Source organism: Bos taurus, chromosome 21, assembly GCF_002263795.3.
Source record: "Bos taurus isolate L1 Dominette 01449 registration number 42190680 breed Hereford chromosome 21, ARS-UCD2.0, whole genome shotgun sequence".
NCBI classification, from domain to species: Eukaryota; Metazoa; Chordata; class Mammalia; order Artiodactyla; family Bovidae; genus Bos; species Bos taurus.
Window position 1 is genome coordinate 69,347,224 of NC_037348.1, and position 10,455 is coordinate 69,357,678.

At 65.3% G+C, this 10,455-nt stretch overlaps 1 protein-coding gene across 10 annotated transcripts; it reads left to right on the forward strand.

Moving 5' to 3' along the window:
• Positions 1 to 1,771: 1,771 nt before the first annotated feature.
• On the forward strand, positions 1,772 to 8,820 carry PLD4 (phospholipase D family member 4). Of its 10 annotated transcripts, none has more exons than XM_024982216.1 (10): positions 1,772 to 1,960; positions 4,145 to 4,350; positions 4,970 to 5,153; positions 5,337 to 5,457; positions 5,660 to 5,787; positions 6,612 to 6,812; positions 7,452 to 7,591; positions 7,702 to 7,867; positions 7,942 to 8,038; positions 8,351 to 8,820. In XM_024982216.1, the coding sequence occupies exons 1-10, from the start codon at positions 1,787 to 1,789 to the stop codon at positions 8,551 to 8,553; spliced, it is 1,620 nt and encodes a 539-aa protein (XP_024837984.1). In that variant the 5' UTR covers positions 1,772 to 1,786; the 3' UTR covers positions 8,554 to 8,820. The 10 variants fall into 10 exon arrangements, with proteins under 10 accessions (XP_024837984.1, XP_024837985.1, XP_024837981.1 ...); XM_024982217.1 differs by having other exon boundaries at positions 5,358 to 5,457; XM_024982213.1 differs by lacking the exon at positions 7,452 to 7,591.
• The last annotated feature ends 1,635 nt before the right edge of the window (positions 8,821 to 10,455 follow it).

Below are 10,455 nucleotides of genomic sequence, written 5' to 3' on the forward strand. Positions count from 1 at the left end.
TGCTCCAGAGCCTGGAGCTGCAACTGCCGAAGCCGCGCGCCTTAGAGCCCCTGGTCCAGAAGAAGACAGGCCACCGTGAGGAGGAGCCATGCGCTGCAACGAGAGGGGCCCACTTGCAGCAGCTGGAGAAAGACCCTGCACAGCCTCAAGTAAAAAATAAAACAAATAAGTAAATAAAATGAAGACTCCTTCTTGAAGCAGAAGCGGTGCGTGTCGACAGTTGTGGAGTCTAAGCTGCACGTAATGGCTGCTCGTTACGCTCTCCCATCCAGTCAGCGTGTCTGAGACTTTCTGCAGAGAACAAGTCTAATGGAGCAGCAGAGTAAGAGAAGATGCTGCTACACTCATAAAACTGATGACTTGGAAAATACAGCAAGCCCTTCAAACCTATGAGAAAAAATCAGCAAATCTTCACTAAAAACAGCAAAAACACAAACAGGGCTTCACAGAGGAGGAGACCCCGTGACGGGCAAGCACGCTCCGTAGTCAGGGGCCTGCAAGCTGCAGCCACGCTTGACGCTGCTCTGTGTCTCCAGATGCAAAACCCATGGAGCACGCTGGGAAACTCTTCTGAAAACGCCCAGCACCGTCTTGGAAAGTGAAGATGTTAATGAAGGAAAACGGGCTAGTAGACTCAGGTGTCCAGTGACTCTACCCAGGAGCAGAGGCCACCTCGGCTGTGGTCTGGAGAGGAGGGCAGACCCCCAGGCTGAACTGACAGGGTGTCTAGAAGAAAGCACAGGGGTCTGGGGGTAGCCAGTGGCATCTTCCCCTTTCACCTCTCAGCACACTCAGGCCGGCCCCAGGACTCTGCCCGGGAACCGATACCCTGTCCATGGTCACCCAAAGGTCAGCACCCTGGACAGGGCCCCTGCAGCCCTGTCCTGCTGGGGTCTCGCAGGCAGGGCCTGGGCACACACCCAGACCTCATCCAAAGAGGACTTTGAATGAAGGAATGGGAAAGGGTCCTGTCCTCAGAGAGTCCCAGGCAGAGGGAGAAGGGGTGGGGCTAGGGAGGCAGAGGCCCGCGCTGGGAACCCGGGCTGAGCAAACTATAGCCAGCCTGCCTTTCAGACAGCCCAGGGAGCGGCCAACCTGCATTCTCCAGGATGGAGGTCCTAGCTGCCTCCATTTCCCAGACTCCCTTGCAGCTACATGCAGCCATGTGACTAAGTTCTGAATCATGAGACGTGAGTGGAAGTGCCCTGTGAGATTTTCAGGACGTCTTCCCGGATGTCTGCCCTTATATCCTGCTCTGCTAGGAACAGGAGGCAGTGACTGAGCTCCAGCAGTCATTGTGTGGCCATGAGGCTGCCAGGTAAGCCTAGGGATTGGGAACTGAGAGTTGGAGGGGCCTGGTTCCCAATGGCTGCAGAGCCAATACCATCCCTAGGCTGCCAGTATTATGGGGAAATAAACAATGTTGCTCAAGACCTGGTTCTTTGAGTCTCGATGCACACGTGCATGCTAAGTCACTTCAGTCATGCCCAAATCTGTGCAACCCATGGGCTGTAGCCTGCCAGACTCCTCTGTCCATAGCATTCTCCAGGCAAGAATACTGGAGTGAGCTGCCATTCCCTTCTCCAGGAGATCTTCCCGACCCAGGGATCGAACCCACGTCTCTTAAGTCTCTGGCATTAGCAGGCGAAACACTAGCACCACAAGGTCTGCACCAAACCTAGCTCGGATGCACAGGCCTGTGACTTGGGGGTAGGGGTTGGGGAGGGATCTTCTCTGGCTGTGAAAGTTCTCAGCCCCACCCTCTAGCTGGCTCACCCGGCTCCAGATGTCTGTCAAGGGCGCAGAGGGAAGTACGGAGGATGAAGAGGAAGTGGCCAGAAGGGGAAGCAGCAGGCTGCAGAGAGGAGGCAGGTGGGAGGTGATCGCGGTAACGGCCTGCAAGCTGACGGCCTGCGTCTGTGGCGAAGCCAAGATGAACGCCAAGGCGGGACCCTTGGAGGTAAGAGCCAGCGAGGTCAGATGGGAGGACCGGACCGAGGGCCCTGAGAAGGGGGCTTTAGTCCCCCGCCCCTGACCGGTGCTGCCAGCAGCCCTGGGCCCAGAGGGTCACGAAGCTCCAGTGCGGCCTGCGGGTCATCATCCATCCCTCCAGTGGTGTGTGCAGCCAGGACCACAGGGCCTGGGCTCTCCCGGCGAGCTCAGCCTGGGGTGGGCAGCTGCACCCCAGGCCCTGCAGGGTGGCAAGTCCCACCCTTTCAGCTGGGATCTGCCCAGCACAGGGCAGGGGTAGCACGGAGCTGCCCCCCAGGGGTCTCCCAGCCCAACACAGCCTTGAGATGCCAGTGCTGGTGGGTTACCCTCTCCCAACAGCCAGTCCCACCCCTGGACACATGGGGTCCTCAGGGTCGAGCTGCCCAGAGCCCCCTGGATGGGGGGCCTCCCCAGGCCCTTGTAGTTCACAAGGGGGTAGGTGGCCTGGCAGTCATCTCCGCTGGGTGGCCCCTGGGTGGGGCTGCGGGGGCAGGGCACTCCCACCTTCTTGTGAGCCTGGCCCGGGAACCCGCACAGGGCTGCACCCTGATCGCCTCTCCTGAGCATCAGTGAAGGGTCTGGGAAGCCCCCCTGGGGCAGGGAGGGGAGTGGCAGACCCCCAAGCTCCCTTCTTCAGGGTGTAGGGGCTCCTGGTGGGGAGGGGTGCCAGGACTCGGGCTCTGAGCCCCTTCTCTAATTCCAGGGCCCCCCGCCCCCAGGCCCAGCTCCCATGGCTGCCCCTCCCCCATGGAGGCTGGCTGGGGGCCCTGCAGGAGGACACCCCCAGAACCCGGGGCCTGTGCGACAGCCTGGCTCCCTGGGCCCCAGTGCCCAGCTGAGCTGTGCTCACAGGCGGGCAGCGTGACCCCAGCCCCAGGCCCCAGGTGGCACTGGCCACTCGCCATCAAGGCCAGGAGGGAGGGCTGCACCTGCCCCTCACAGAAGCCTCAGAAGTTGGTTGGTGGTGGGCGCCGGGGAGTGGGGTTGGGGGGACCACATCTCTGTGCATGGACCCCGCCCCGCACTCGAAGGAGGGCAGCCTCAGCTCAGAGCTGGGGAGCATCCCGCTTGGGGTGGCATTTGAGACTGCTCTGGGGAGGGGAACAACTCCAACCGGATCCAGTCTGCCTGGCTTCCAGCTCCTTGTGAGAGGGACCACTCTGAGGGGATAAGACCTCCGTCCCCAGCTGGCTGCAGAGTTCTGGGGCAGAGAGAAACCCCCGCCAGCATCAAGGGGTCCTGACTCAGCCCCCAGCCCCCAGCCCCCAGAAGAACAACCCTCTCTCTGTGCCAGGCCCCCAGCCAGGACCAGGGTCACTGCCTGGCTCCCAGGAGGGGCCAGCACAGGGCCAGGATGGGGGGCCCAGCCCAGGAAGGGAAGCAGCTATTTATGAACCAGCATCGAGAGGACCCAGCCTGAAAGCAGAAATGGCGGCAGACTTGCTGCGGTTGAAACGAGGAACTGAGATTCAGACGCCCACACCGCACTGGGGGGCGCCGAGAGGGAAACCAGCAGGCCATACACGCCCCGGGCACACACAGGACGCACGGGCACACAGACACGCACACGCACACACAGACACACACACGGATGCACATGCACACAGGATGCACACGCACACGCACACACGCGCCAGTGCTGGGTGATGGACTCAACCCCTCAGGCCAGGCCAGGGTGAGGGTCACCTGGGCCAGGAACAGGGTCTGCAGGGTCCCCACGAGGTGGCCTCCCCACTGCCCAGCTGCCCGGGAGTGTGGGGTCACCACGCCCAGGCCCAGAGCTGCGGGTGATGCTGGTCACCCCGCCCAGGGGCTGAGGCCTCTGCTGCACACGGGTGGCCCCGGCGTGGCCCGGCTCCACACTGCCCTGCGGCCCGCGGGAGAGGGCAGTCAGCACTGCAAGAGTGGGGGCCCGCAGGAGGGGCTGAGCCGCCACACAGGACCCCCGGGACAGAGCGGCAGGGGCAGAAGGAGCCACAGGGGGCCAGGACTCCCCGCCCAGGGGCTGCTGGCACCTGTCTGGAGGACCCGGGAACACGTCCAGCCCCCAGGCCGTGGCCTCAGGCCTGCCCTGGCCAGTCCCTCCTGGCGGCAGGGGTGGTCTGTCTCAGGAGAGTGCGGCCCCCGGGACCCGGGTGGTGTCTTCCTCCAGCTGCAGGTGCGGGGGATGCTCGTGCTGCTGTGCCTGGGCGCCGTGACCCTCACCTGCCTCCTGGGGCTGGGGTCCTCCCCTTCCGCCTGGAGCCAGGGCTGCCCTGAGGAAGGGCCCGCCAGGCCTGGGGGCCTTGGCTCCCGTGTGGACTGGGATCCTCGAGGACGGGAGGCCCGGAGGCGGCATCAGCGAAAGGACTCCTGCCGGTGAGCAAGCCGTGGGCTCCGCGGGGCAGCGGCGGGCGGGCAAGCCCGGGAGGCTCTGCCCCAGACGCCCCTGCCTTCCCAGCCTGGGTCTCCCCAGAGGGACAAGCACTGTCCTTCTTCCTGTCCTCTGGGAAGAGGCAGGTTCCGGGAGGGTGGGCTGGAGGAAGGGGGTCGTCAGGGCGTCGTCAGGGCAGGCTGAGGAGTGCTCTTGGCAGGACACACAGGCTGTCACCCGGGACTGGGTGGCTGTCGCAGCCCTCCCGCCTGGGGTAGGGCCACAGGCCCTGCCCCTCCCGGCCATCCCAGGGTCCTGGAACCTCAGAACCACACAGCACACCCCCTGACCGAGCCCTTCTGGGTCAGTGTTGGTGACTCCAAGGGCCTCCACACCCACAGGAGCCCAGACCCAACAGCTCTGAGGGGAGCACGCTGGGCTTGGGTGGGGGTGGGGACTGGCACCAACCCCTGACTCGGGCAGGCCCCCCCGGGCACTCCTGGTGTCAGGCCTGCCCTGCCCCATCCGCCCTGGGCTCTGCCTCCTGCTTGCTGACTGGGATGGAGCAGGTGATGCGAGGCTGGCCGGCTGCTCTTATGCTCACACCCGGCACCCCCTCTGCAGGCTCGTCCTCGTGGAGAGCATCCCCCAGGACCTGCGATCTGTAGCAGGCAGCCCGGCCGCCCAGCCCCTGGCCCAGGCCTGGATGCAGCTACTGGACGCCGCCCGAGAGAGCGTCCACGTGGCCTCCTTCTACTGGTCCCTCACGGGGCCCGACATCGGGGTCAACGACTCGTCTTCCCAGCCGGTGTGTGGCCCTCGCCCCTGACTCGGAGCCCGCGGGCTGTGCCAGGGCCAGGCACACAGCAAGGCCAGCAGGCTGCCCGTCTGTCTGACCGAGCTGTGGGCAGTTGGGGCCGCCTCGGGGGAGATCTGGGCCCCTCCTTGTGGGATAGGGTGGTCTCTCTCTCACCCTGGCCTGCTCTAAAAGGGCGAGGCCCTCCTGCAAAAGCTGCAGCAGCTGCTGGACAGAAACGTGTCCCTGGCCGTGGCCACCAGCACCCCAACTCCGGCCAAGAACTCCACTGACCTGCAGGTCCTGGAAAGCCGAGGTGGGAGCCTGCCATCCTGGGCCCGGGGGCCAGCGAGAGCTCTGGGGCTGCCTGGGGAGGGGCTGGGAGCCTGGGGGAACCCCGGGCCGACCAACGCCTCCTTCTCCCACCTGTAAAGTGGGGGTGAGGACACCGTCCATGAGGAGGAAGGAACTGGGCTCAGCACGACGCGGGCTCACCCACCGCTCTGCCCCCTTGTCAGGTGCCCAGGTGAGACACGTGCCCATGGGAAAGCTCACTGGCGGCGTTTTGCACTCCAAGTTCTGGGTGGTGGATGGGCGGCACATCTACGTGGGCAGTGCCAACATGGACTGGCGGTCCCTGACACAGGTGAGTCCCCGAGCCCCAGGAGGGGAGGCCCCCTGGAGTTCGTCCGCCCTGGCACCCCTGACGTCCCCGTGTGGGCAGTCATCTCGGGGGATGGAGGCAGGTCTGTAACGCCCCTGTGGTAGAAACACCCGGAGGCTGGTTGCTGCTGCTAAGTCGCTTCAGTCGTGTCCGACTCTGTGCGACCCCATAGACGGAAGCCCACCAGGCTCCCCCGTCCCTGGGATTCTCCAGGCAAGAACACTGGAGTGGGTTGCCATTTCCTTCTCCAATGCATGAAAGTGAAAAGTGAAAGTGAAGTCGCTCAGTTGTATCCCACCCTCAGAGACCCCATGGATTGCAGCCCACCAGGCTCCTCCATCCATGGGATTTTCCAGGCAAGAGTACTGGAGGGTTACAGGACTCTAAAGGCACTGCTGTAGAAGGTCGCTTACCCGCCTGGAAACACGGTCAGGTCACCTTGTCCAAGGGGCCATGCGGACAAAGCAGGAACCCTTTCAGGAGAAGCAGCGCTTTAGCCGTCAGCCATCAGCAGCGGTTGTCGATTAGCAGTGAAGAACGAGCTGTTTTTCTCTGGGCGCTGATGCTTTCTATTGTTTTCTGGCAATGAACACGTATTGGCCTTGGATCATAATGTGTAAGAAGAGCAAGGACCCACTGGGCTCCCCTCCCTGTAGCTCCCCTGTACACGTGGATTCCATGATGCTGCTGCAGACTGGCTGCCCAGTGGGGGTGCGCGCCTGCCGGGCAGCCTTGGCCCGGCTGGGGGGGTCCACCCAGCCCCACACAGGGCCCCCCGCCCCTGCAGCACTGCCGGATGCCCACAGGTGAAGGAGCTCGGTGCTGTCATCTACAACTGCAGCCGCCTGGCCCAGGACCTGGAGAAGACCTTCCAGACCTACTGGGTGCTGGGGACACCCAGGGCTGTCCTCCCCAAGCGCTGGCCTCAGAACTTCTCCTCTCACATCAACCGCTTCCAGCCACTCCGGGATCACTTTGACGGGGTGCCCACCACGGTCTACTTCTCGGTAAGGGTGGACAGGCCCTGAGGCCCTTCTGAGCCCCTGCTCTCTGCCCGGCCACACCCACCAGAAGTCTCGCCCACCCGGGCCTGCCCTGCAGACCGCAGCACCTGCGAGGTCCGCGGCTGTGGTCCCCGGGGTGACCCCGGCAGAGCACCCTGCCGTCATCATCCACAGGAGACAGGCGGCCTGGGTGGCGGGGGACGCTCTGTGGCCCCGGGAACCTCCAGGCACATCGCTGGGTGGGGTCTGACTCAGGGAGCAGGAAGGGTAGCGGGGGCGGGTAGGACCAGAGCACCAGTGATGGTGTCCCTCCACCGCAGAGCGGAGGGAACGGGGGGCAGGCGGCCACAGCCACCAGCCAGGAACCTCCCTGGGGTACGGGCAGCTACCCCAGTGCTCGGTTGCAGTGGAGACCTGGCCTCAGAGGAGGGACACGTGTCCCGATGTGGGAGTCCGGCTGAGCCCCCCAGGGAGCTTCCTCGAGGGTCAGGCCAGCCCAGGGCCCCACGCCTGCGGGCTGCGCCTCCTGCCTTATTCCCAGTTCCCAGGGCTGGAGGGTGGGTGTGTGGTGGGGTCTCGGGCCAGTAACCAAGCAGCTCAGAACCAGACCCCTTAGGGACCCGCCTCCACCCGGCCCCACAGGCGTCACCGCCCTCTCTCTGCCCCCACGGCCGCACCCGCGACCTGGATGCGCTGCTAGCGGTCATGGGGGCTGCCCGGGAGTTCCTCTACGCCTCGGTGATGGAGTACTTCCCCACCACACGCTTCAGACACCCCGCCAGGTGGGCCGGCTGGGGGCTGTCCTGTCTTCTCGCCTGTAGGGACCCCGTCGAGGCAGGCTGGCAGGGCTCCGCCGGCCCGAGGACCCTGACCTGCCATGTCCCTCCCCCAGCTACTGGCCAGTGCTGGACACGGCGCTGCGGGTGGCGGCCTTCAGCAGGGGGGTGCGCGTGCGCCTGCTGGTCAGCTGCTGGCTCAACACGGACCCCAGGATGTTCCCCTTCCTGCGGTCCCTGCAGGCACTCAGCAACCCAGCGGCCAACGTGTCCATGGACGTGGTAAGAATGCGTCCCTGGGCCGGGCTGGGCAGCGGCCTGTCTGCTCCCCGACACACACTCTCTGTTCTCCCAAGAAAGTCTTCATCGTGCCCGTGGGGAACCACTCCAACATCCCCTTCAGCAGGGTGAACCACAGCAAGTTCATGGTCACGGAGAAGGCGGCCTACATAGGTGAGCCAGGCGGCAGCCTGCGTCCTCCAGGGCTCCACGCGAGGCCACCCCAGTCTGCACGAAGCTCGTGTCCCCCAGGCAGGGGGCCTGCGTGCAGGAGGGCTCAGGGCTCTCCATGGAGGCAGCCAGCCCTGTGGTCAGCTGGCCCCACAGGGCAGGTGGGGAATCTCCGCACGGAGCTCACTGAGCCCTGAGTTTGTGGGCGGGCAGGGGTTGGACCCCTCCAGTGGCCACAGGGGCCACTGGGCTGGGTGGGGCAGCAGAGGGACCCGTGCGGCCCCATCCCCAGCCTCCTGTGCCCGCTGCCCGCAGGCACGTCCAACTGGTCAGAAGATTACTTCAGCAGCACCTCAGGTGTGGGCCTGGTGGTCAGCCAGAGGGCCTCTGGCGCCCAGCCGGGGGTGAGCACCGTGCAGGAGCAGCTGCGGCAGCTCTTCGAGCGAGACTGGAGCTCCCGCTACGCCGTGGGCCTGGATGGACAGGCCCAGGGCCAGGACTGTGTTTGGCAGGGCTGAGGTTCGGCCCTTCCTGGCAGCGGGGTCCTGGCAGCGGGGTGGGGCCTCCTTGCCTTGCCTGGCCCCCAGCCTGGACTCCAAGCAGCTTCACTCGCACAAGCCCTGGTCAGGGGCGGGACTGTCCACTTCAGGGCGGACACAAACCACTTGCTCTCCAAATCTAGCCCCTTTGAACCCCCCGCCTGCTCCAGGGAGCTGTCCGGGATGCCCCTCCCTGACTCCCACGGAGCCGCCATTCCTGTCCACAAGTGGGGCCTCTAGAAAACGCGTGTGCCTCTGTGTCTCTGTGTACGTCGGCTGCGGGGCCGCGCCCGCTTCTGCTCAGCCTCGATATACCTGCGAGGGGCCTGTGTCTATGAGGCCACACCGAGGCGAGGCCAGGCACATACTGGGGGAGCCCCTGACTCTCACTGGTGTCCAGTCCTGGGCCCACAGGAACCCAGGGACAGGTCAGGGGATGGGTTCAGCAAAGAGAGGGGTTCAGAGGCCTGTCTCAGCCCAGTTCACCATCTCCTGGTTTCTGACCTTGGCTTCAGAGCCCACCTGCCCAGGCAGAGGGCCCCAGACTGCCTGAGGCTAGAACTGTGGGCTGGTTCAATGTCCAAGAGACCCTGGCAGCTGAGGGAGCCATCCAGTGGACACCAGGTCCACCCTGACCCACCACCCCTGGGCCCCGAGTCCTCACGATCTCAGAGAGAGCCAGCGGGGCAGCTGTCAGACAGCTAGGACGTGAGCATCCTTGCCTGCCAGGATGGTCCCCAAACCCCGCCAGACCCATGGGGGTCAGGAGAGGATGCCACGGCTCCATGCGGGCCTCCCAGGCATCCAGCGGGTCCAGGAGCTGGTCTGTGCGTGAGCTGCTGCCCCTGGTGCCCACCCCCCACCGCCCCACCCCAGCTGTGCCCCAGGAGCAGCAGAATCCCAGACCGCTCTGCTCCCCCGGCCGCTTGGCCACAGTCCAGGCCGTGATGGGGAGATGGTGAGGGCCCATAGCCAGGGCAAGGCCTGCCCCACATGTGGTAGGTCTGGTGGCCAGCCGCAGAGGCCTGCTCCAAAGCAGAATCCCTCCGCCCCCCGGGAGACCCAGCGTGATGAGGCTCGAGAGGCCTGGGGGCTCCTTCTGGGGTGTGGGGGACAGAGCCTGCCCCTGAGGACCCTGGACCCAGGCCCTTGTGTGGACGGGTCCGCTGCCTGGATGGGGGGCGCCAGCCACCTCACTTGGGAGAGGTGGGGTGAACAGGCGGTTAGTGGCACAGCTCTCGCCGGGGGCCAAGCCCGCTGCAGGACGCAGGAAGGTGCTGTGAGCTGTCCGTCAGCCAAGCCCGAGGCAGGGCCCCAAGAGCAGCCTCCAGCTGGCGAGGAACGGGGCCCCGGGCCACCCAGCCAGCAAGGAACTGACTGCCACCGGCAGCTCCGTGAGTTTGGGAGGAGGCTCCTTCCCAGGTTTTATCTGGGGATGAGACAGGGGCCTCGTGGGATGCGGCTGAGGGCTCCCCAGAGCCTCCAGCACCACGGCCCCAGTAAGTCAGACGTGACTCTGTGTGCAGAGAGGCGTGGAGCCCACGAGCCAGGCTGCCCCCCACTATGGTGTTCCCGGGGGGCTGGACTCCCCCGTTTTCTCTCCCGGGGCCAAGAGAGGCTCCTGTAACCTCCTGGACTGCAGGACCAAGTCCCCACTGAGCACCCCCCTCCAGCTTCCAGAGGGCCCCACATCCCTGACTGGGGGCCCCTTCCCCGCCGGCCCCCACGGGAGATGCGACTTCCCTCGGGAGAGAGGGCGGGGGAGGGGAGGGGGCTGCCCTCTGGGCCCAGAGGCCCCCAGCGTCCCTGCCCCGCCCTCAGTGCTGAGAGCAGCTACCCCTCTCCGAGCAGAAGGAGGTGGCTCCAGGAACCTTCCCCGGG